Here is a 25,722-nt window from a genome sequence, read left to right on the forward strand (position 1 = left end):
TGCTTAAGGAGCTAATTGGTGCAGACAAACCAGAGGTCAACTGACCCGAAACGAGACGGTAAATTGGTAAATTCTACACCATGTGGTTGTGGACCATCCATCTGGAGCACATACAGGGTTGTGTTCATTAGGCACCAAATGGAAGAAAACTGACTGAAACACGGAAGAACTACTTGGACTTGTTGCGTGTCCTAATGATCATGGCCCGGATGTGCCCATCAACTGGAGACCAAAAATGTCACTTCAGATTACAAGATTGCATTTGCTGTCATTCATTGGGAGAAATTAAATTGTCCTGTCATGTTCAATTTCACTCACTTCAAACGGATTATAGTTTGAAAAATACTCCAAATACTACCCACTGGGCACACACTGGTTGAATTACGTTGAACCAACATGGAAAAGAAGTTGAATTGATGTCTGTGCCCAGTGGGTGTATTCAATTGCCTATGATGCTGCGTTTCCCATTTGCAGTGTTAGTACATTCGATTTGGGCTGTATGGTGATTGGAGTAAACAGTTTGGGTTAAAATGATTGGTTGTTCTGATGAGAAAAATGCCTGACCCAAATCCATATTTCTTTGTAGATCAGATGTTTATATATAGAAACAAAATGAGGAAGACAAGCAGAAAATCCAAACAAGTTTATTTACAGACAGAATATAAAGAATGATCCAGAATATAGGTTTTGTATCGCTGTTCAAGCTGTATTAATTCCATCCATTCATTTTCGGACCAATTCTTCTACCTAGTTCTTTTTTATTCTATAAAATTATGATATTTTGTGATTCTGAGTCGAACTGAAAATGTTTAATGTGCTCGTACAGATTGAATAAATGTATCTTGTGCATTTTGTCTTTTACACACAATCTGTGTGACTGTGAGTTACAGGTGAAAGAAACAATCGTTCACATTTTTTAGGAGTTATGTCTTTTAAATATCATGGTCATTTGGGGCATTGCACACCATGTACAGAAGAATGGTCCTATGTTTTCAGTTCAGTCAGCAATGTTCCTCTACTCTGTCACAGTTAAACACAATACATATTAATAGAAACATACAGCATTCCAAGGCTGAGATCCACAATGCTTTCAAGGGTACAATTTTGTCACAAAGGGAAAATGACACGATGCAGTGATAATGATGATAACAAAAATCGTATTATTTCAAAACGGGGCAATAATCCTTTCCATTGTCTGTGAAAAAGTGCATCCATCACTCAATTCTCTTTTAAAATCTATTCAAGGTTTGGTGATATAAGGTTCCATCTCTCCCAGTGCACTGTGAGCTTTAGCAGAAGATGATCATTGTAAACATATTTCAGTGGTGGTTGCAGGCACACACAAAGCAATTAATAGAGTAGAATCATGCACAGCATCACATGAGTATGCAAATTGGATTATATTTTATTATAGAATATTCAGTCATTTCAACAGCAGAAGTGAACCTCTTCTTAATGAGATTACGCTGAGTCAGCAGCAGAGTTTGTTTGATACGAACGTCCGTTAGATAAGCGATGCAGGGGTGAATTGCATATCTGAGAGAGGATTTGTACAGTTATATCATAAGGCAGCGTGGTTTTAAGACATGAATGACAGCGACAAATCAGATCGCTCAACAGTGCCCAATAACTAGGGCCAGGGTGTTTTTCCCTGACTATGTGACCTGACCAGGAACACCTCCAAGCCCTAATTACAGGCTATAACATAATATAATATAATATAGGGTATAACTAGGACCCAGAGTGTTCCCAGACAGGTCCCAAGGTGAAGAAACACTCCTGGCCCTACCTATGCAGCGTGACTAGGACTGTCTGTTCTGGAGGTCAGAGATTTTACTATGGTGGTGGAGATTATAAAATATTAATCATCTCGCCTTTGACCAAAAACAGTGAGCAATTAAAACCCCACCATTTCACATCAATAATATCCAAGGATATCTTCCAGTGTTTGGCAAGTTAGTTATACAGAAGAAAGTGGACCTGTGAAAAAGGTAATCTCTGGTCAGGAGTGTTAACAGTGTTTTATATTAAATATTTACCCATGTAAAACAGGTTAATGTAGCTGGACAATGGAAAGTTGAACTGTTGGATCTTTGAAGATATATTTTGGATTCGCTACAACATCAATAGTGTTCAGGCTTTTTACACAGACATACATAAAAGCTGCCTCACCCACATAGTGTCTCAGAAAGAGAGCACATAGGTGGGTGGGAATCATAACACAGGAAGTGGCAAAGAGAAGGTACAGGAGGAGGTGAGGGACACACAGAGTGGCCCTATTTCAGTGTAAATACTTGTGCAACGTTGAGTTAAAACTTCAAATCAACACCTCTGTACAGCAGTAGTACCACCGAGCCACTAAGATTTCACAGAAATGACGTCACTAGGAAAGACCACTTTACATTAAAACAAGCAACCTACATTAACAGAATCAGAGATGCCGGCGGTCGTTGGAGTTGCTTATTCAGCAAGAGAGTAAGAAACACATTAATTAGAGAATTTATAGTGTTGGCATTAAAGCAAGCAACCTTCAATACATGGAGCTACTGTAGAGAGCCCAGATATACGGTGTGAGTTTAAAAGGTTATCTCTCGTCAACTGTAAGAAAAAACCATTGTACCTTTAAATTAAGATATGAAAAATTATGAAAAATGAGACAAAAACAGGGGTAAATGGTGACTTCCCACGATGCATTGCGGTGTGGGCGTGACTCCGGTTCACAATCACGTGCAACCTCCCGAGTGTACATGGAGGATGCCTCGCGTGTGCATGTGCAGGAAGTTAAAGATCTCGTGGGGCATGGCGTGGAACCCGGGGCGGGGCTTGACGTTGTCGTAGTAATGGTGAGTGATGAAGATGCCTGAGGGGTTCATGGGAAACGCCCAGAAGCCGTAGAGGTGGACCTCCTCGCAGAGTTCCATGGCGGCGGTGACCAGCATCAGGCCGCTGCTGAGGCGTTTGGCGCGGACACCCTGGACACCCCAGAAGCGCTGGACGTTGAGCAGGTACTGGGGATGGAAGAAGAACACGCCCCTCTGGGAGTCAAAGTCGTCTAGCATATACTTGACCCGGAAGGAGACATCAGTGTTACGCGTGTTGTAGAAGGCGGGTAGGACCACCGACGAGTTCTCATAGTTCTGAAGAACCTCGTAAAATGGCCGCCGCCACTTCTCTAGCTTCTGGAACCTGGTGGAGGAGGAGAGGAGAGGTAAGGGATTAGAGTGTTTAAAAGGAGGGACGGAAGGGGTGTGTGTGTTTGAGAGGAGCAGATGTGAGTGCTGCGGCTCTGTGCCCGAACATTATATTTTACTAAGTGCACACCCATTGTAACTGCCGCCGCTAATACATTTCAAGTCTAGATGTTCTGTCTGTGTGTGTGTGTGTGTGTGTCTGTGTGTCTGTGTGTGTGTGTGTGTGTGTGTGTGTGTGTGTGGCACAATGACAATGCAATGTTAATGGCAATACACTTTTTTGTTGACATAGCCTACAGTACCTCTCTGTTATAATACTTGGATTAATCGTCACCAGATCCGTTTTGGAGCCTACATCAGCTGAATACTTCTCGTTGATGGGTGGTATGTTGCATCTTTGAAGGAAGGATAATTATTCACATTATTCAATGCAGATTCTGAGAAGACCTGAGCAGACTGAAAGTAGTTCAATCCTATATCTTGCCATGTGATATCTGCAGACAAAAATAAATCAGCCCAAGTGATGCTGGGAAATAATTTTAGCACTACGGGATGAAGATGCTGTGTACCTAAACACGAAATCTGCTGAGTCAATTTCCTTCCCACATTTGCTGTTCTTGATGATTCCTCCGTTTCCAACAACAGCACATTTCTTGAACTGGGACTTGGAGTACGGCATGTCCTTTGAATGAAATGGAACCAGTGTCAGACAGAAATATAGGGTAGTTTATAACCCGGGGGGGGTTGAGTTCCGTCACTTTAGGGTGGGAGGTATTGCGTAGGATGCATGGATGACAGGTAGTCTTATAGGATGCATGGATGACAGGTAGTCTTATAGGATGCATGGATGACAGGTAGTCTTACAGGATGCATGGATGACAGGTAGTCTTATAGGATGCATGGATGACAGGTAGTCTTATAGGATGCATGGATGACATGTAGTCTTATAGGATGCATGGATGACATGTAGTCTTATAGGATGCATGGATGACAGGTAGTCTTATAGGATGCATGGATGACAGGTAGTCTTATAGGATGCATGGATGACATGTAGTCTTATAGGATGCATGCATGACAGGTAGTCTTATAGGATGCATGGATGACAGGTAGTCTTACAGGATGCATGGATGACAGGTAGTCTTATAGGATGCATGGATGACAGGTAGTCTTACAGGATGCATGGATGACAGGTAGTCTTACAGGATGCATGGATGACAGGTAGTCTTACAGGATGCATGGATGACATGTAGTCTTATAGGATGCATGGATGACATGTAGTCTTATAGGATGCATGGATGACAGGTAGTCTTATAGGATGCATGGATGACAGGTAGTCTTATAGGATGCATGGATGACATGTAGTCTTATAGGATGCATGGATGACAGGTAGTCTTATAGGATGCATGGATGACAGGTAGTCTTATAGGATGCATGGATGACAGGTAGTCTTACAGGATGCATGGATGACAGGTAGTCTTACAGGATGCATGGATGACAGGTAGTCTTACAGGATGCATGGATGACAGGTAGTCTTATAGGATGCATGGATGACAGGTAGTCTTATAGGATGCATGGATGACAGGTAGTCTTACAGGATGCATGGATGACAGGTAGTCTTATAGGATGCATGGATGACAGGTAGTTTTATAGGATGCATGGATGACATGTAGTCTTATAGGATGCATGGATGACAGGTAGTCTTACAGGATGCATGGATGACAGGTAGTTTTATAGGATGCATGGATGACAGGTAGTCTTATAGGATGCATGGATGACATGTAGTCTTATAGGATGCATGGATGACAGGTAGTTTTATAGGATGCATGGATGACAGGTAGTCTTATAGGATGCATGGATGACAGGTCGTTTTATAGGATGCATGGATGACATGTAGTTTTATAGGACGCATGGATGACATGTAGTCTTATAGGATGCATGGATGACAGGTAGTCTTACAGGATGCATGGATGACAGGTAGTCTTATAGGATGCATGGATGACATGTAGTCTTATAGGATGCATGGATGACAGGTAGTCTTACAGGATGCATGGATGACAGGTAGTCTTACAGGATGCTATACTGTATATTGTTATAGTTGGAACACTCACGTCGGGGAACATCTTGAAGACCTCAGTACTGATGGGCAGGATGCCACTGGTGTCCACCTCATACCTCAGCTTGGTGCCTGCTGGGGTGTTCCTCTTGGTGGTGAACAGGAAGGAGGGTGCATTACAGCACCGCGACAGAGACATCCTATTGGAGAGGACAAAAGAAGGCAGGAGTTACTGTCAGATCCAAACAAACTGTAGTATAACAAGGGTGCTGGAAAAACTAGCAACACTGCAGTCCTGGTCCTTGAGGAACAGAACTGTGCACCCCTGCAATAGAAAGTCTCTCTATAAGTTGGGTTACAGTCACACAATAAAGATAACCTGATATATAGAGAGACATCTAAGCAATGTGATTGGTACTATAGGTCGTTATCAATAAAACTTCACAATACGGTGCAGAGCGTTCGATTTGCCTGCTAGAGGGCAAGCTGACCCCCAGCTCCACTAAAATCATTGACAAATGTGTGTGCCGTTTTCAAATTAAATAAATGTTAATTATTTGGTTGTAATATTTATATTTTAATATACTTGAATTACCATGCAAAACAATTGCGCACATTTAGCTCTATCATCAGAGTTATACAGCAAGTAACTGCATGCTTTTCAGTGAACATGAATTGATCATGTAATTTCAGATATGTGAGGGACGGTAGCCTCACGATATCTCTCAATATTGGCTACCATTAATTGGATATTTGAGTGATATAAAATAAAAGTAAACTACAGTTGAAGTCGGAAGTTTACATACACCTTAGCCAAATACATTTAAACTCAGTTTTTCACAATTCTTGACATTTAATCCTAGTAAATATTCCCTGTCTTAAATCAGTTAGAATCACCACTTTATTTTAAGAATGTGAAATGTCAGAATAATAGTAGAGAGAATTATTCATTTCAGCTTTTATTTCTTTCATCACATTCCCAGTGGGTCAGAAGTTTACATACACTCAATTCGTATTTGGTAGCATTGCCTTTAAATTGTTTAACTTGGGTCAACTGTTTCGGGTAGCCTTCCACAAGCTTCCCACAATAAGTTGGGTGAATTTTGGCCCATTCCTCCTGACAGCTGGTGTAACTGAGTCAGGTTTGTAGGCCTCCTTGCTCTCACACACTTTTTCAGTTCTGCCCACAACTTTTCTATAGGATTGAGGTCAGGGCTTTGTGATGGCCACTCCATTACCTTGACTTTGTTGTCCTTAAGCCATTTTGCCACAACTTTGGAAGTATGCTTGGGGTTGTTGTCTATTTGGAAGACCCATTTGCGACCAAGCTTTAACTTCCTGACTGATGTCTTGAGATGTTGCTTCAATATATCCACATAATTTTCCTTCCTCATGATGCCATCTATTTTGTGAAGTGCACCAGTCCCTCCTGCAGCAAAGCACCCCCACAGCATGATGCTGCCACCCCCGTGCTTCACGGTTGGGATGGTGTTCTTGGCTTGCAAGTCTTCCCCTTTTTCCTCCAAACATAATGATGGTCATTATGGCCAAACAGTTCTATTTTTGTTTCATCAGACCAGAGGACATTTCTCCAAAAAGTATGATATTGGTCCCCATGTGCAGTTGCAAACCGTATTCTGGCTTTTTTATGGCGGTTTTGGAGCAGTGGTTTCATCCTTGCTGAGCGGCCTTTCAGGTTATGTCGATATAGGACTCGTTTTACTGTGGATATAGATACTTTTGTACCTGTTTCTTCCAGCATCTTCACAAGGTCCTTTGCTGTTGTTCTGGGATTGATTTGCACTTTTCACACCAAAGTACGTTCATCTCTAGTAGACAGAACGCGTCTCTTTCCTGAGCGGTATGACGGCTGCGTGGTCCCATGGTGTTTATACTTGCGTACTATTGTTTGTACAGATGAACGTGGTACCTTCAGGCATTTGGAAATTGCTCCCAAGGATGAACCAGACTTGTGGAGGTCTACAATTTTATTTCTGAGGTCTTGGCTGATTTCTTTTGATTTTCCCATGATGTCAAGCAAAGAGGCACTGAGTTTGAAGGTAGGCCTTGAAATACAGCCACAGGTACACCTCCAATTGACTCAAATGATGTCAATTAGCCTATCAGAAGCTTCTAAAGCTATGACATAATTTTCTGGAATTTTCCAAGCTGTTTAAAGGCACAGTCAACTTAGTGTATGTAAACTTCTGACCCACTGGAATTGTGATACAGTGAATTATAAGTGAAATAATCTGTCTGTAAACAATTGTTGGAAAAATTACTTGTGTCATGCACAAAGTAGATGTCCTAACCGACTTGCCAAGACTATAGTTTGTTAACAAGAAATTTGCGGAGTGGTTGAAAAACTAGTTTTAATGACTCCAACCTAAGTGTTTGTAAAATTCCGACTCCAACTGTATACCTGACAAATATGAGTGGTTTAGGTTTTTCCCATCCTTTGTGGGCTCTGAAACTTTGTACAGTTGGCTAAACATAGTGGTAATTAGACCTAATCAATGTTCCCCCCCTAAAAAATTATGCCTGTGCAGAGAAGCACGAGATTCAACTTTACTAATCTTTCTAGAGTTTTCCCCTTTAATTAACACTATCAACGTTTCACTTTACTGTGGGAATTGTGATCAAATCAACGTAATATTAGCCACTTTCAATGCAACATACTGAAACAAAATGAACTATACAAGACTTAGGATGCAAAACTAACTATGCAAAATATTTTGTTGTAGGCAGAACGCATCGGAGTAGGATTCTATTGCATTGACACGCATGACTCAGCCCGTACTCTACACAGACCGGCGTAGCATAACCAATCAGAGCTGCAGTATCCCTATATGCAAGTAGATCATTGCCATATATGGATCTGTGCCATTCACTTTGAACTGGACTGTGTTTACAGCATGAGCTGTCTTGAGTAGATGCTCTTGTTTTGAGATCATAGCGAGAGCTGCATGTAGCCACGTGTGCACATTTGTTCATATCCTTTGCTAGTTAGTGAGTTATTAGCCCAGTTATAGTTAATTTGTAGTCAGCAATGGGGGAGTGATTGCTTCCTACAAGAGCACAAAACATTACATTTCTAGACATCTTTGAAAAGCGAGTCAGGTAAAGGCCTTTTTTTTCTTCTTAAAGGGGCAATGTTGAATAAGCTAAGTAGCCAATAGTCAGAGGGTAGCATAATTTGTCTGATTTTCTGTAATAATGGTATGGGAATAATAATGCATTCTATTTTGTTAAGTGGTTTCTTGCATCAAACAACACAACAACATTTTCAATCACCTCCTTGTCTGAAGGACAAGTGGATAAACAGGTTAATGTCAAGCCCTGCAAGTTTTATTCAAAAGTCTCATGGAATGTAGGCCTACATTGAACACCACACATTGGCTTCTACTGTAGGCTGAATGATAGAACAGCTATTTACATGTTAAAATGTTATGGGATGCATTTTCTCCATTGTTTTTGATGGTAGGCCACTCTGGTAGGCATACATTATGATCAAATAGCCACAGTAGCCTACTTGATCACAGTCTGAAACTGTAACTTAAAGCGCTAAGTGTTCACAGTAAATACGCGCTGGAAGTTGCACAGAATTTTCACAACGTTCAGGTTTGCGCTCTGCAGACCTAAAATTTGCTCAGTGCCGAAAAAAATGAGAGGGAACATTGGACCTAATGTATTTTTTTCTCCAACCAACGTAGGTTTACTGATCATGAAAAGCATGCAGTTACTTGCTGTGTAACTCTGATGATAGAGCTAAACGTGGAATAATGGGAACTGTGTAGTTCTGACTATGCTCTTCTAGAGGTGATGATATAAAAAAACAAATAATACACTTTTTTTAACAATCCCTTGAAAACGGCACGTAGTTGTCAATGGTTTTAGCGGAGCTGGGGGTCTCCCTGCCCCAGGAACCTGATTGGAGGATTCCGGATTTCCTGTATATTACCTCCTGATTCCGGGAGACTCCAACCTTTTTATTGAAAGCTAGATCCCAGAATTTTGCAACCCTAGTCACACTAGATAGAAATGGATGGGGTTGATAGTGAGTAGGAGTAATAGATTCTGGTGGCGTTCCAAGTCTTCTGTTTTGCAGTCACGTAATGCAGATGATCAGATATCACAATGCCTAAAGAAGTGTTTTGTGAACCGCAATAATATGATATAGCAATCTTCTGAGATGCGTAGTGTGACTGCAAGAAAGACGACATGAAAAACCATCTCTGTGATGCCATGAGGGTCAATTGTGCTTACTTGAAGTTGTTGGTCTCCACCATGTTCTGCTGCCACTTGCACACCTGCAGGTTCCTCCATCTCTCAAACAGCTCCGACGTCTTCACCCTGTCAGACGGCCAGGGAAACCCCACATAAAAACGAGACAAACAAGAGAAGAGTCAAGTGATCCATGTATGTTTAAGAATAAGCTAAGAATAAGCCCTATAGGAAATGGTCCTGTACCAGACACTGACTGTACAAAACATTAAGAACACCTTCCTAATATTGAGTTGCACCCCCTTTTGCTCTCAGAACAGCCTCAATTCATTGGGGAATGGACTCTACAAGGTGTCGATAGCATTCCACAGGGATACTGGCCCATGTTGACTCCAATGCTTCCCACAGTTCTGTCAAGTTGGCTGGATGTCTTTTCGGTGGTGGACCATTCTTGATACACACAGGAAACTGTTGAGCGTGAAAAACCCAGCAGCATGGCAGTTCTTGACACAAACCGGTGCAACTGGAACCTACTACTACCATGCCCATTCACCCTCTGAATGGCACACATACACAATCCATGTCTCAATTGTCTCAAGGCTTAAACATCCATCTTTAACCTGTCTCCTCCCCTTCATCTACACTGATTGAAGTGGATTTAACAAGTGACATCAATAAGGGATCATAGCTTTCACCTGGAATCACCTAGTCAGTCTATGTCATGGAAAGAGCAGGTGTTCTTAATGTTTTGTGCACTCAGTGTATGTTCAGTATATGGTCACAATGAGGGGGTGGAAACTGCACAGGTAGATAAAAGAGGGGGATGTGGCTACATGGAGCTACAGAAACCACAGAGATGACACTGCAGCATGCTACGTGGCTCTGCTCTGTAATATGAATATTAAACACGCACTGAGGTGTAACATGAGAATGACACTGGAGTCTGTGGCTCTGGGTTTAGCATTGCGCCCAGGCACTCCCTCTGACTGACGCCTTGCGTCCGCCGTCTTGAGGAGAAGATGGTGATGGCCAGAGATAGGTTTCTGAATAGCTCCCCTTGAACTGACATTCCCCCTCGATGATTGTGGCATTTGATTTGCTCAGGGAGGTAAAGCACCAGCAGGGCTTGATGTAGTGTAATGAAAGCCAGTCACTGCACTGTGACTGCTGGCAGAGCCATGGGCTGTTGTCTGTCTGTCTGTCTGTCTCACTGTCTACTTCATGGCCTGGCACACTGCCCCTCAGCAAGCTCCTCTTACAGGTGTGATAACTAGCTGGAACAGCCTTAAGAACATGTAGACCTGTGTGGAACAGCCTTAAGAACATGTAGGCCTGTGTGGAACAGCCTCAAGAACATGTAGGCCTGTGTGGAACAGCCTTAAGAACATGTAGGCCTGTGTGGAACAGCCTCAAGAACATGTAGGCCTGTGTGGAACAGCCTCAAGAACATGTAGGCCTGTGTGGAACAGCCTTAAGAACATGTAGGCCTGTGTGGAACAGCCTTAAGAACATGTAGGCCTGTGTGGAACAGCCTTAAGAACATGTAGGCCTGTGTGGAACAGCCTTAAGAACATGTAGGCCTGTGTGGAACAGCCTTAAGAACATGTAGGCCTGTGTGGAACAGCCTTAAGAACATGTAGGCCTGTGTGGAACAGCCTCAAGAACATGTAGGCCTGTGTGGAACAGCCTTAAGAACATGTAGGCCTGTGTGGAACAGCCTTAAGAACATGTAGGCCTGTGTGGAACAGCCTTAAGAACATGTAGGCCTGTGTGGAACAGCCTTAAGAACATGTAGGCCTGTGCCAGAGTCTGTTCTAGTGGTAGCGCTGCTGCTGGTTGTACATCTCCTTGGCGACAGGGATTCAAGGCCAGTCTGGACCACTTTCCCATCTATCTTACTTGTCTGTATCTACCACTCTATCTCACCACTGCTGTATCAATAAATCATTATTTACACAAAAAAATCAAAGGACAAGGGATGGTCCTGAATGTTGGAACTGAGTGCACAGGCTTTGTTTTATCCAAGATCTAGATTAGAAACTAATTTCAAAGAGAGGACACAAACCAGCAAGACACACAGGCCCTCAAGGACCATAGCTGCGCATCACTGCATTCGTAACACAGGCGATACACTCACATGGTCAGGACTTTGACATCCATAATCTCCTGTCTGAGCTCTTTGCATGCAGTGGAGTTGTAGTCATAGGATCCATCGTATGAATCCAGATACCTGGAGGGACAGTCACAGTCAACATAACGATTACACAATAATCAACAATAATAAGGAACAGGCTGGGACACAAAACACATAGCACAGTGGGGTGAGACACTTTTAACTTTATTCCATTACAATTGGCTATACTTTAAAATACATGATTAATATTCATCTTTAATGTAAAGACATTGTTGTGAGATGAGTGGCAGGTGTGATATCATTCCTATGGGTAGGGGACCCACAATATGTATCCAGGACACTTTTTTGTCACCAACTACCAAAGTTTAACATAAAGTGATACAATTTCTCTGTTTTTTTTTCAGATTTTAAACATTCATTATTGTATTTTGACTTGACATGGGAACTTTGACTTGACATGGGGAACAACAATTAACACTGACATTCTCTTAAGAAAAAAAGAGTCATTGTAAACAACAAAAGGAGTGTGAAATACATAGTGAGAAAGGGGAAGGGGGGAGGTAGAAAGTCCTAGTAAATTGTGAGAAAATATGACCAAATCCTGATGGCAGGAGCACCTAGAATGCACAACCTTTATCATGGATAAGGTGTGTCTGTGTCATATGGCATGTACAGTATGTTGGTTAGAGTGAACTGCACAACTGTACAGTATGATAAATGACTATTGTATGATGCCAATGGAGAATATGGGGAGGCTGTCTCACTGTATAGGGCAGACACAGAAAACTTACCCAGATGGCAAAACTGGTTGCAATGACGTCATTATGACGTCTCTTATGCCGTTATAGTCAAGTTGTTCACCGTTTTTTTCCATGTCTTTTGAACAACCAAGAAGGCCTCTTTATCTGGTTGTATTAAATCTGATTATCTGACCAGATAACAACCAAAATATGACATCTTTCCCATGATGGCTTGGTCTTGTCACGAAAAGGACGTGTTTACCCGGTTGTGACAAAAACCAATTTGTTGAATAAGACGTCTCCTCCACCAGTTTACAACCAGAAAATTACATCTTTAAGACTTCATGTGCCAAATTTTGCTCGCTGGGTAGCCTGAGTTCATCAGTTCATCAGTCCCTGTGTGGACTAACCATAACATAGTCTCCTTTTTCTACAGATCTCTTTGCATGTAGAAATAAAACTGAGGAAGATCACATGAAAATCTGCTGGTCCTACATTTATACTTATTACCTAGCTGGTATGAAATGCACACCCACATTCATACACACATACATGCACATGCATAAACATAATTATCATGTACATACTGTACACAGTCATCATTCTCACTCAGATTCAAACCATTTGATAAGATTTTACACCTCATTGAACTATTAAAATATTTATCATAGATATCATATTATGAAAACCTTATTGGACAGATAAAACGTTTTACATGCTCGAGAGGCTTGAAAACCTCTTAACAAGAGGTTTCATACAAGGAAATAAATAAACAAAGAAAGAAAGAAAGAAACATTATACAGAAAAATGGTATAAACAAAACAAAAAAATAAAAACATCTGTTTAATATGGTGGTAGTGATTGTGTGACATTTGAGACAAACACAATGACATCTGAAGAGAAGGAAACTAAAGGAAAGTGAAAACACGGTCGACATTTTAGCATGACAGAAAGGATTTCTGACTAACATTTTGCACCTTCTCCTCCCTTTTGAGAGCATCATCAGCCACAGAATCAAACCCAAATCTGTGCATCCCTCTCAGGCCAGGTGGAGAGCCACACGGGGGAGTCAAATCTCCCTCTGGGTGTATTTAAATAGGCTTGTAATGGAAAATGCTATTGATCCATGTATCAGCTTTGGAAAGGGCTGCCCTCTCTGGCGCCTGAGCTGGTGGAGTCTTGCCTGCCGACTGCTCAACCTCAGGGGCACCAGGAAAGGAGGAATGCTTAGGGCTCCCAATACCTGATACTTATTGAGAAGCTGCTTTCTATTCGGAGCATCTTTAAAAGTAGATACCAAATAGGTGATGTTGAGTATCCCACTACGGTCACTCCCGACCAATGGGATTCTGTCTACTGGAGGGACAGAGAGAGTGGCTGCCCAGCGGGCAAAACTGGTTGCAATGACGTTTTGTAATCGTATTTTTTAGCAACCAGCAAAATATGTCTTTATCTGGTTGTAATTTGGCTATACGACCAGATAACAAACAAAAAATGCATTTCCAATCACCAATCAGTCTTTACCTGGTTGTAATCTGGTTATATGAAGTCCTCTCTACTATACCAGAAAACAGTTTACAACCAAAAAACACAATTATGACGTCACGTATCAAACTTTGTCCGCTAGGTGAGGGGTAGCTCAGTTGAATCCAAGATGGCAGCCATCACAATGTGCAACACCAGTGGATGAATTTGTAGAGCAAATGCTATCTCAGTGAGATAGAATGAGGTGGAGAATGTTTGTTAAAAATATGACTGACATGGTAAGCATGATTGATGTGGCTGTTGAAATAAAATGAAGTGAGGTAAAACACAAAAGGACAACATGGGTGACATGACAGAAAAATGCATTTGAACAAGTTGCTGGGACAAAATCAAAATGAGGAAGGAACAATGAAGCTGGTTGTCTGCATCCAGCCGATGATGCAGTGTATTTTGGATTGGCTTGTTATCGAGTAGATACTGACATTACCTAGAGCAGCATGTCTCCATTGAAAATAACACTTATGTAAAACATCCTAATCATATTTCCTATTTAGACTGAGATCGGTAGCATCTTAGCTTCATTTGGTTTAGCTCTAATGATGAAACCCTAATAAGTATTGTAGCCTTGAAGAGAAGACTCTGATTGTCATTTTAGATCATCCATGCCACACTGGCTTTCTGCCATCCATGAGGGAAGGCCAGATGGAAAAGTGCCTATTAATAACCAGCGTGTTATCATGCCTAGTGACGTTAGGTCCTCAAAGCAATGAAGCCAGACACCTGCTGGGAAAAGTGTCATATTTTTGTCTTCTCTTAAGAGGAAAACAAAAGGAAAGGTAATCCAGGTAGGTAGCAGAGAGAGACGATGCAGATGTGAGAAGAGGAGATAGGGGAACAGAGAGACGTGTCCACTATGTATATGACATACACACAGAGCTGTGCAGAACGCATGAACACACAGGTTGAGGAGGAAAGGCATTTGAGAGATGGGTGCTGAATGGGACACAGAGGTACAAGGAGGAGCTGTGGTCCAACCAGCTTCTCAGGGGGGATGGGCGTCAGGGTTCAAGGGTCACGGGGGGGGGTGGGGTGGGGTGGGGGGGGGATTGGGTGGAAGGGATCAGACAACATGCAAGAGCAAATCTGCAGTGCAACCACCACTGAAAATATATGAGAGTTTAATCCTTTCAGACCAATGAAAAAGAAAGAGGCATTCTTGGGTTTTTGTAAAAGTACTTAAAATGCCTTCAGACTGGCCTACCTTTGCGAGCGTTTTTTTTTCTTCTTAATATCGGCTAGGCAGGGTGTGACTATTACGGAGCTCTGTGAATCGGGCTGAAAATTCTGACGGAAACATCTGTCAACATGCAGACAGGTAAGTTAGAGTTAAATGTCAGTGTGAATGGGTCCTGTTTCATCATCACCCCTGCAAACATCTCAACCAGGATTCCTCAGAAATGCAAAACAAGCAGAAGCAAAAGAGTTAAGTATGTGTTTGTTGCTGACTTCGTCTCTCTACTGGTTAGTTAGTACAGCAGTTTGGTTGGTTATACTGGTTATGCATTGCGAGTGGAGGCTTCTAAGGCCCTTCTAAGGCCCTGGCCACACATGCAGGGGGCTGGGACATCAGCAGGAAATGTTATGTTCTCTCTCTCTATCTCTCTTTCTTTCTTTTTCTCACAGGGGTGTTGTACAGTCAGTCAATCACGTTGGAAATGTACCTTTTCTTCCCATTTCTGGCAGGCTTCAGAGATCCATCATCCGAGAAATTAACAGGGCCGGTCCAATTTCCTGTCTCGTCTCCTTTGAGTCGGCTAAACTGTTGCGCACTAGTAAGAAAATTAGTCAGTTTATTTGGGGTTTATTGTGCGTTAAGTACCTGAGAACTAACAGTCAGCCAAACATACACACACACACACACACACACAGACAGACACACACACACACACACACACACACACACACACAAACACTTCTATACACAATGCCCATGTGTGCAAGCACGCATACACACACACACACACACACACACTGAGAGACACACCACACCATACAGAGGGATCAGCATTTGGCTTTAGTATACCAAATCAAACCAAAAATGGTTTGAATGGTTAGAATGGTTAGAATGAACCTAGATAATGGCACCATGGTTGAAGTGTATCCCAAGTGATGACAAATCTAAAGTGTAAAAGGGACGGTGGCAGTCAGTAATACATTTGTAATAAATGAACAAAACACCCACCACATATTGATTACACAATATAAAAATGAGTTAAGGATAAAAAGAAGAGGGGTAAATAAATAAATGTACAAATGTGCCTTATAAGTGTATGTCAAATCTTACCAAAGATTAATGATAGGCTACATAGCGATTTCTTTTGTTACACAACCAAAGAGTAGTAAAAAATCTGAAAGGGACAAATAAATCCAAACTCAGATTCAGCTGAATAACAATGTGCATATGGGTCTGGCCATCTGGTGTGGTTCTTGGCGCCGATTCCTCACATCTGAGAATGGCATGCAATGCAGACGCACTAGTGTCTCAGCTATCTCTGCTGCAGAGCAGGGGGACAGAAAACACACTTGGGTTTAAAACAGTGTGTATCATTTGTTATGTTTCTTTATGACATTAAATAAAAATGCTTGACTTGGTCCATTCATTGTGGTCAAACAGGTCAAACTTAGGTTAGTTGACAAAACTCAGTTGTTGTCTCACACAGGTCAAAACCCCTAATCATTCACCATTTCAGGTCTAAAACCCCTAATCATTCACCATTTCAGGTCTAAAACCCCTAATCATTCACCATTTCAGGTCTAAAACCCCTAATCATTCACCATTTCAGGTCTAAAACCCCTAATCATTCACCATTTCAGGTCTAAAACCCCTAATCATTCACCATTTCAGGTCTAAAACCCCTAATCATTCACCATTTCAGATCTAAAACCCCTAATCATTCACCATTTCAGGTCTAAAACCCCTAATCATTCACCATTTCAGGGGGTTTTGCCCAATCTGCAGCACTAGTGTCCAGTATATCTTAGTTCTGTAGGTTAGCCTGTAGGGTAATTTAGCACATTATGCTCATGCACAATCTGAAAAACCACAACGCATTCTATAAATCAGAACCAAATTATTATGGTTAAGGGGTTACATAGTGAACAGACAAACTGAGAGGATACTTAGCGGTTTACAGACAACAGCGGCATATAGGCCACCGTTGAAAGGTGCATAGCTCCTGTACCCTCCCAGGCCACGACGCTGACCCCTACTGGACCGGGCAGATTCCATCTCCTCCCGGAGTAACATTGGTGGATTGAACAGATTTTGTCAAAATTGCATGAGGCAAATCCAAATATCCCACCCAAATGTCCCAACCCGTAAGAAATACAAATGATTTCATTCAAAGACTAATTTTGTGTAAAAGGGACATGTTTGATTGAATTCATCATATGTGTAGTGTAATGGTATGACCCAACTCACTAAGAAAAAAACGACATATGAATCTAAATAAATCCATTTGAGCATTCATGCCATTGTGCATATAATCCTCTGTTTCTGGTCCATTAAGGCCTTGTGGACAGCACAGTGTAGCAATAATCGTACACATAAAGCCTCTCTGTAAGCACATTATGTGATAAAATGAACACTGCTTTGGGCCTAATGTCAATACTGCAGGCCCATTTGGCTTCTCAGAGAGCCAATTAACAGCCTCAATGACACTGCTCCCATGGCTGTTGCAGTCAGGTTGGAGTACACTAAAACAGGACATGGATTTTGGCTTCTGGATCTTCTATGTGATGCTCCTAAACTAAAGAAACCATGCAGCGGGTGCAGCCACTGCACACCTGCAGACCATCAATCATCTACAGAGCAGTAGAGGCTGGTGGGAGGAGCTATAGGAGGACGGGCTCATTGTAATGGCTGGAATGGAATAAATGGAACGGTATCAAATTCCATTAATTCCATTCTGTTCCATTAATTCCATTCCAGCCATTACAATGAGCCCATCCTCCTATAGCTCCTCCCATCAGCCTCCACTGCTACAGAGGGATGTACTGTCTCTAAAAAGGCCAAACAGTTTCTTTCCCAACAAAAGAACTGCTGACTTGGTTTCTAAAAAATACTGAACCATTTTATCCTACTTAAAATCACAGATGTCACACGGCACAGTGTTGATATTGGTGAAGTCATTCTGCAGACTATTTATAGACATTACAGAGCTATTGTTCCCATCCTGTTGAGTTGATCAACATATAAATTTTGCGTCCTGTCCGTTGTGTTTAGCGTCTTATTATCAGCCTGTCAATTGTAATATTATTATATTTTGCGTACCCAAATCATTGAGGATAAAACAAAGTCTGCAAAATGAATAAGATCAAAATGGCAGCCCACGACTTAATTATGTCTACAGCTGCAAAAATATAAAATAGTCTTGGAGTAATGGAGGACTTTCCTGCTGGTTATTCTCACATAGTTCTCTCTGCAACTGCCATTTTTGCATTGAAGCTTAAGTGTCTCTAGTATTATATTTTCCAGCCCCACAGAATTTGTTCAATTGCAGAGATGGTTTACTGAGATCCTTTGGGGCATGAGAGAATCTCATGAGATTGAGACCCATGTACTCTGGGTGGGCTACGTGTCAGGAGGGGTTGGACCCGTTGCAACGACTTTAGCTTGTTGTCATGGTTTCAGCATGGGGGCGAGGGGGGGGGGGAGAGAATATCTCACAGTGACATCATTTTCAAGACACACAGTCTCACTCTGTCCATCTCTCTCGCAAATTCTCTCCATCTTTCTCACACGTTCCTTCGCTCACACTCTCTTTCTCTTGCTCTCCCACTCTCTCTTTCTCTCTCTCCCTCAAAAACACTCTCACTCACTCTCTCACTCTCTCTCTCTTTCTCCTGAGGTGTGCAGATAATGTGTAGCAAAATGGCTGCCGTTGTTGCCCACTGGCTGGGTCCGTTGTGACTGTAGCCCATTCCCCTCTGTCCCAGTCAGCGTGCTAGGAGTGGGGGGCAGGAAGGTAGATAGATAGGTAGATAGATAGAGATATTGCTGGGGCTGGATTCATGCCATCTCAGCCATAGTGTCAGCATGCCATGAATCCATAGGATGTCATCAGAGTAGTCCGCGCAGGGGAAACACACAGGTTAGGGGGCTTTGGGCAGGGGGTGGGGGTGGGGGAGCACAGTTAGAATGCAGTTCATGTATGTTTGTTGTAAGGCAAAGTCATAATGCACTGTCTGAGAGGGGGGGCGGATTTAGTGTGACAATCGTTCTTCTTTTCTTTAAAAAAAAAAATTGGGGGGGTCAATTATCTAAAGATGAAAATATCTCAGCTTCTCAGTATCTGCTCGTCTCACAATGAAAAACATCCCAGAAGATGATAATGCAGAAGTCAATGCCTTCCAGTGATTAATAATAACATATTTCACTATGGGTGCTATTAGCAAAAATACATTGCATAAGAAAAGGTTGAGTCCCTATTAGAAAACATATTGCTGTTGCAGAGGTGTTACAAAACATTGTAGGAATGCATTGCTGCAACAGTGCATGGCTATGTGTGCATTGAAGCCTACAGGGTAGTAGCTAAATTACTATTGAATATGACAATAACCCCTGTGACAAAACATGTAGAAATTATGAACATTTAGTGAAAAATACTGATCAATAAACTGCATCAATAGATTGTAGTTTTTTAGTTTACTGTGATATCAGCAGATAGGCTATCAGCAGATATCCAAGCCTTATGTAAGAAGATGCATGACCAGTAAGGCTGAAACTGAAAATCAAATAAAGATTAAAAAAGGAAAGAAAGGGAGTACACGACCATACAGCTGGAGCACTGTGTATGGCATGAATGTGATGCTTCATTTTCAGAAAAATATCAAACATAAATCTCATGAGAATAGTTTCAATATGCCACTGGAAAAATGGAAGGCTGATTGCTATTGTTCTTTTCAGCCATTTAGCTTATTTCCCCCTCCATGCAGCAAATACTATAACCACTAGGATACACCCACATTTACACTGAATTACAATAATGACAGTATTACATGCCTACAATTATAACAATAACAGAGCCATTTGCTTCACAAAATTGAAAAAATATCAGGCTGTCCCTTACATTTCAACATTATGCAATTGTTAACAATTGAGTCTTGCAACCTCATCTTCAGATGAATGGCAAATTATTTGATTTGGGCCTATAGGCTACTTGTGGAATATATTTCAGAGCGCTTACCTTTTAATGTAGTTTTTGCCATAAAGAATCTGTTGTAAAAGTGTAACCAGTCCAAATGCGCAAATGAATATAAAACAAAGCGACCTATTGCCGAGTAAATCTCTACCCGACGTAGGGTCGGAGTATCCCATTCTTCTGTGCAGCATCCGCTGGTGCCAAAAACTCCAGAATTAGCCTTCTCTCGCCGCAGCATTCAGAATCAATCACACAGGTTTATCGTGAAAGCATTCGTGAGGACATTGTCCAAATGTCTTTATGGTATTTTTACAACTAGCCTATCCTTCGCTGCGGTCACAGCATAGATGTCATTGGTATTGGTCGAGAAGCATTGCCTCCTTATAAATAGCCTCTAGAAATCATGGAAAGGCTACGATTCCGGACGGACAGTGATTTGGTTAGAAATTGTAGAATAAAAATATTCTACCTTCTTGTATTTTGCAAGGCTGATGGTACACAAAACATGAAATGTTTCGTCAAAAATGCCTGACATCTCTTTGAGATCATGCGTTACCCTCTCGACTGGGAGGTGCGCTCGATCGAGGGGCTGGACAGACAATGGCAGGCAATGCAGATATTCCAGTCTCATTTACCAGTGTTCCTTCCATACGCGGAGAGGATGGGCTAGCTCAGTTAAAAAACAAAACAAGACTGTAATTCGTAAATACGTAACACAACATGATCGAAAATAATGTAGTAGCCTAGCCTATATACGAAAGCGCTCTCTTCAAAATCAGGACAAACCAAATGGCATGAAGTGACGCACAGTTTGGTGATGCTGATAATTGCAGCTTATTTCTATTACAGCAGACTGGTCCAGAGATGCTGATGCTGATACTCTCTCTCTCTCTCTCTCTCTCTCTCTCTCTCTCTCTCTCTCTCTCTCTCTCTCTCTCTCTCTCTTTCTTTCTTTCTATATCTCTCCCTGTTGGTCAGCCAAAACCAAGGTCAAAGTGTCTTCTTCCAAGTATAAGGGAGAGGCCCCCCAGACTGATTTAATTGTCTGCCAATAGTGCACAGTAAATACCTGTCTTCAACCATATGTCTAAAAGGCCCTATTGGCCTTACAAAGGGAAAATCTGTCTTTTGCCAAGGAATGACATTCTAATTTCCATAAGTCAATATTTTATCAAACAAAACAAAATCCATTTCAAAAGCTTATAGAATGACCCAAGGATGAGTGGAGTATAGCCTCTTTAATGACAAAAAAAGCATCCTGTAAAAAAAAAACATCCACACATGCATTTTTTGCTTAGACTAGGTTATGTGTTTGGTTGTAGGTTGAAGTGTTGGTGTTTGGGGCCCAAATCATTTTCACTCAACACTTCTCTCCCATGTTTTATTACTGTGTGTGAAGGCCCACTCCATACAAATGTTATACCACTAGGCCTACATGTATTTCCTCTTTCCCAATAAGATGCTTAAAGTGAATTGGCATATTCCTATATATCAATGATGAATATTCTCAGTAGGCTATTCAAGGTCTATATGGGAGCATAGGCCTACTTACAAAGGCTATAGGGAGGGAAATAAATTGAGCTAGGGTTGACCGGGGCTAAATGTAACATAGTTACAGTGAGTATTGGTAGCTAAGACACATATGTTGTTTGTATAAAATGTTATTCATCAAACTCTAACGGTATTGTTTACAAACATCATGCATGTCTCAGCTACCATTACTGACTGTAACTACGTTTCTGGGACATACCAGTTGTTTACAATTCAAACCAAAAGTGGTAGAGGTGAGATGTTACAATTGACCAAGTAGGTGGGGTTCAATGTAAGAGGCTGCAGGGTTAAATGTAACAGTCTTCAATCCTAAAAAGTATGGGTAATAAAACCATTTTTTTTATTTGAAACACATTTTTGGATGAAAAAAACCCAGGCTGTAGTGACACCACAACACTGCGATCCAGTGCCTTAGACCACTGCACCACTCGGGAGGCCCCAAACAAGTATTTTCATTTGATATTTTGATATTTTGACCAAAAATGGAGTAGTCCAAATATGTATTTATTTATATTATCATTCAAAAGTATTAACTTTACTTTTTAATTTTTCTAAGTTATTATCTTGGTTGTACTGGGATCCTTTATGGGAAGAAATTACATTTTATATCACTATGTGAATGTGTCTAAAAACAATATAAAATACCATAGAATTGTAGGTGCACTGTATTACAACTAACCCCGATACAACTAACCCCAATTACTAATCTGAGTCTAATCTGAGTCTTGTGAGAAAATACAACAATAAATACTGTCATTAACTATACCAATCAAAATACCTTTTCTTACTGATAAAAATGATTTAAGTGATAATGTCTGAGAAGCCGGTGTTTGGATTATATATTGGCACGGGTGTTGTTAGGCCCGAGACGAAGTCCCGGGCTGGCAAACCGTGCCAATACATCCTCTAAACACCGGCTTCGAGGGAATTATCACTTTTATACAACGGGTTACCAACATATAATGATTGACATATGTTCATTAAAAAACATAATTTTTATGAATTTATTCATACTATTTCATCCTTCCACAAGATATAGTCCTGACACAAAGCTAGGGTTGCTACCCAAGCCGGCTGGTCGTTCGTTCTATCGGTTCGGTTGCTAGAGACGTTCAGTCTTTTTGTTCTGTATCTATGGACGCAACCATAGCTGCAACATGTGATGTGTGTTTTGTCCTATATTTTATGTATTTATTTTTAATCCCAGCCCCTGTCACCACAGGAGGCATTTTGCCTTTTGGTAGGCCATCATTGTAAATAAGAATTTGTTCTTAACTGACTTAAGGTGAAATAAAAATAAAAATAAATCCCAGTTCTTCATTCTAAATGTTCCATTGCCATACTGGCTGGCAACGTTCTTATCCCTTGCTTACTAGCTAGCCAACTACGGCTAACTTACAGTCACGTCAAAAAGTGCAGCCAGAATAACAGCAAAGTAGCTTATTTTGCATTTGTTTAAGCTGTTTTCTAGTGACATTTATTTGGATACATCCATAACAATGAGCTAATGAGGGATGATTTCGCCTGGCATAGAAAATGTGCTCGTCAGGACACTGTTGTTCAACACAGCTAACACAATCATTTCAAACTGATGCTGGAAATACTGCAAATTAGCTGCACTTAGTTTCGTTATACCTTTTTTCAATTTACATTTCTTTGTATATATCCATAAAAATGATGCCAGCTGATTCATGTTTTTGACTGGCTGAGAAACACTGTCTGCCTGTCTGTCTCGTCCCGACTCCCAACACGTTCATTACTATGGGACCGCTGGAGATCGAATTTGAATATTGAAACAATGTTGGAAATGTCGGAGAGACAGACAGCAAGGTTTATACAGATTACAAGCATGGCGCTTGTAACGCCAGGGTAGTGGGTTCGATCCCCGGAACCACCCATACGTAAAAATGTATGCACACATGACTGTAAGTCGCTTTGGATAAAAGCGTCTGTTAAATGGCATATTACTATTTATTATTATCTCAGCTGTTGAAAACTAAATGTTAGTCTAAAAGAAATGTGAGATAATGTCTAGTTGCTTTTTATAGTGGAGAACAAGTTTATAAATTGCTTGGCTGGGCTGATGAGACAGTGGATTGCGCAGTCAGATGGAACAGAGTAAATAGTCATAGATTTAGCCGGTGGTCATTTGTGGAATAGACACAGGCTGGAATGCGGTTTTAACCAATCAGCATTCAGGATTAGACCCACCCGTTGTAAAAATATGATTAGATACATGGAGAATGTTCCACAGATCAATAATCAAAGAGAGGCAGCAAGAGTATTAACTTTAGGCCTCCCCCCAAAAATGTTTTCAATAAAACTAAAAATAATTGATGGATTTAAATAAAAATATGTGTATGCATGTAGAGACCCTCACCAATCATTAGCACATTGAATAACAAAACTCTAAATTTGAGTAATTGATCTGCAATTTATCAGCAATATTTATCCCCTCCCCTTTATTTTCTCGGGAGCATAACGTCACAATATACAAGTTAGAAATATACATAATTCTGTTTTTGCCATTGAAAAACTTGAATGCACAACATAAACTCAACTGGTAGTCAGTCCACGTGTCATGACTTCCTCCGAAGCTACCTCCTCTCCTGGTTCGGGAAGGCTTCGGTGTTCGTCGTCACCGGCCTTCTAGCCACTGCCGCTCCTCATCTCATCATTCCATTTGTTTTGTCTTGTTTATTACACACACCTGGTTCATATCCCCTCATCAGTACTTGTATAAGTGTTCCCTCTGCCCCCTTGTCTTTGTGTGTGATTGTTTATTGTGAGGATAGTGAAGCTCGGTTGAGCTCCTTGTATTTGTATTGCCGGGTTATTTTCCCTGTGTACCTTGTTGGTTCCAGTGCGCCTGTTTTGCGCACTGGACTGTTTTGACACATTACTGCGTAACTCTGTATTCCGGAATAAATCCAGTTATTCTGTGATTTACCCTCCTGTGCCTGACTCCTTTAAATCACCCATCACAGAATCACACACCCGCCATGGAGTCAGCAAGAGAGGAGCACATGCCTGGAGTCGTGGCACGGGTCCGGGAGCATTCGACGATGCTACCCAGCAATCTGTCGGGACCAGCTGGGCGACCGGATCCAGCCACCCGCATCTAGAGGGATCCATATATCCCGACCTAGGGATTTCGACGGGACAGCTGCTCTCTGCCAGGGATTCCTCCTCCAACTGGAGCTATACTCTGGGCTCCCGAGTGGCGCCGCGGTCTAAGGCACTGCATCTCAGTGCTTGAGGCGTCACTACAGACCCCCTGGTTCGATTCCAGGCTGTATCACAACCGGCCGTGATTGGGAGTCCCATAGGGCGCCGCACAATTGGCCCAGTGTCGTCCGGGTTTGGCCGGTGTAGGCCGTCATTGTAAATAAGAATTTGTTCTTAACTGACTTGCCTAGTTAAATAAAGGTTAAAAAAAAAAGAAATACTATTCAAGCATCAGCCCGGTGTCCGCCCTAGTCTCCTGCCTCTCTGGGAAAGACCTGGCGTGGGCCAACGTGGTCTGGAATGAAGGAGGAGCCGCGTTGGACAACTACGGGGGAGTTCGCTCACCTCTTTCGGGCTGTCTTCGATCACCCGCCCGAGGATAGAGAGGCAGGCGAGCGGCTGGTCCACCTGAGGCAGGGGACGAGGACCGCGCAGGACTTCGCCCTGGAGTTCCGGATTCTAGCAGCTGGGTCCGGGTGGAACGAGCGGGCCCTCATCGACCACTTCCGGTGCCATCTACGGGAGGACGTCCGAAGGGAGCTAGCCTGCCGGGACACCATGTTGTCCTTCACTCAACTGGTGGACATGGCCATCCGGTTGGACAACCTGCTGGTGGCCAGAGGACGTCCTGGAGGGGGCCTGCCTGTTCCACCCCCCCCCCCAACCCGGATCACGAGCTGATGGAGCTGGGTGGAGCGGCGATCCGGGAGAGCGGAAGACGACAGCGCCAGTGTCACTCTGGTGGCACGAGAGGACATTTCACTGCACAATGTCGCCAGCGTTCTTTTGGGTCTGGAGGCGGCAGGCAGGGTACTCTCACGTCACCCCAGGTATCGAACACCCACACTCGTTCAGAGCCCTCTGCTGAGCACTGTACCCTACCCATCCACTTTCCTGATTACATTGTAGTTCC

The 25,722-nt window shown here is 42.1% G+C and overlaps 1 protein-coding gene across 3 annotated transcripts; it reads right to left on the reverse strand.

Annotated features, from left to right (window-relative positions):
• Positions 1-628: 628 nt before the first annotated feature.
• On the reverse strand, positions 629-20,901 carry st8sia5 (ST8 alpha-N-acetyl-neuraminide alpha-2,8-sialyltransferase 5). 3 transcript variants are annotated; one of them, XM_041897741.2, is made up of 9 exons: positions 20,076-20,901; positions 15,549-15,656; positions 15,089-15,184; positions 11,606-11,698; positions 9,511-9,597; positions 5,300-5,444; positions 3,761-3,873; positions 3,494-3,586; positions 629-3,186 (listed from the first exon to the last, which is right to left on the reverse strand). In XM_041897741.2, exons 1-9 carry the CDS (start codon positions 20,219-20,221, stop codon positions 2,724-2,726), a joined length of 1,344 nt encoding a protein of 447 aa, XP_041753675.1. In that variant the 5' UTR covers positions 20,222-20,901; the 3' UTR covers positions 629-2,723. The 3 variants fall into 3 exon arrangements, with proteins under 3 accessions (XP_041753675.1, XP_041753676.1, XP_041753677.1); XM_041897742.2 differs by lacking the exon at positions 15,089-15,184 and having other exon boundaries at positions 20,076-20,900; XM_041897743.2 differs by lacking the exons at positions 15,089-15,184; positions 15,549-15,656 and having other exon boundaries at positions 20,076-20,900.
• Positions 20,902-25,722: the final 4,821 nt, after the last annotated feature.

Source organism: Coregonus clupeaformis, chromosome 15 (genome assembly GCF_020615455.1).
Source record: "Coregonus clupeaformis isolate EN_2021a chromosome 15, ASM2061545v1, whole genome shotgun sequence".
Lineage (NCBI taxonomy): Eukaryota > Metazoa > Chordata > Actinopteri > Salmoniformes > Salmonidae > Coregonus > Coregonus clupeaformis.

Bases quoted from the DNA above. Each gene is read 5' to 3' on its own strand.
- st8sia5 (XM_041897741.2), bottom strand. From the start codon at position 20,221: ATGCTGCACAGAAGAATGGGATACTCCGACCCTACGTCGGGTAGAGAT. The intron at 15,185-15,548 runs GTACATTTCCAA...GCATGTTGACAG, and splicing joins GCCAGAAATGGGAAGAAAAG to ATGTTTCCGTCAGAATTTTC. The intron at 3,187-3,493 runs GTACTGTAGGCT...CTCCTCCACCAG, and splicing joins CCAAGTATTATAACAGAGAG to GTTCCAGAAGCTAGAGAAGT.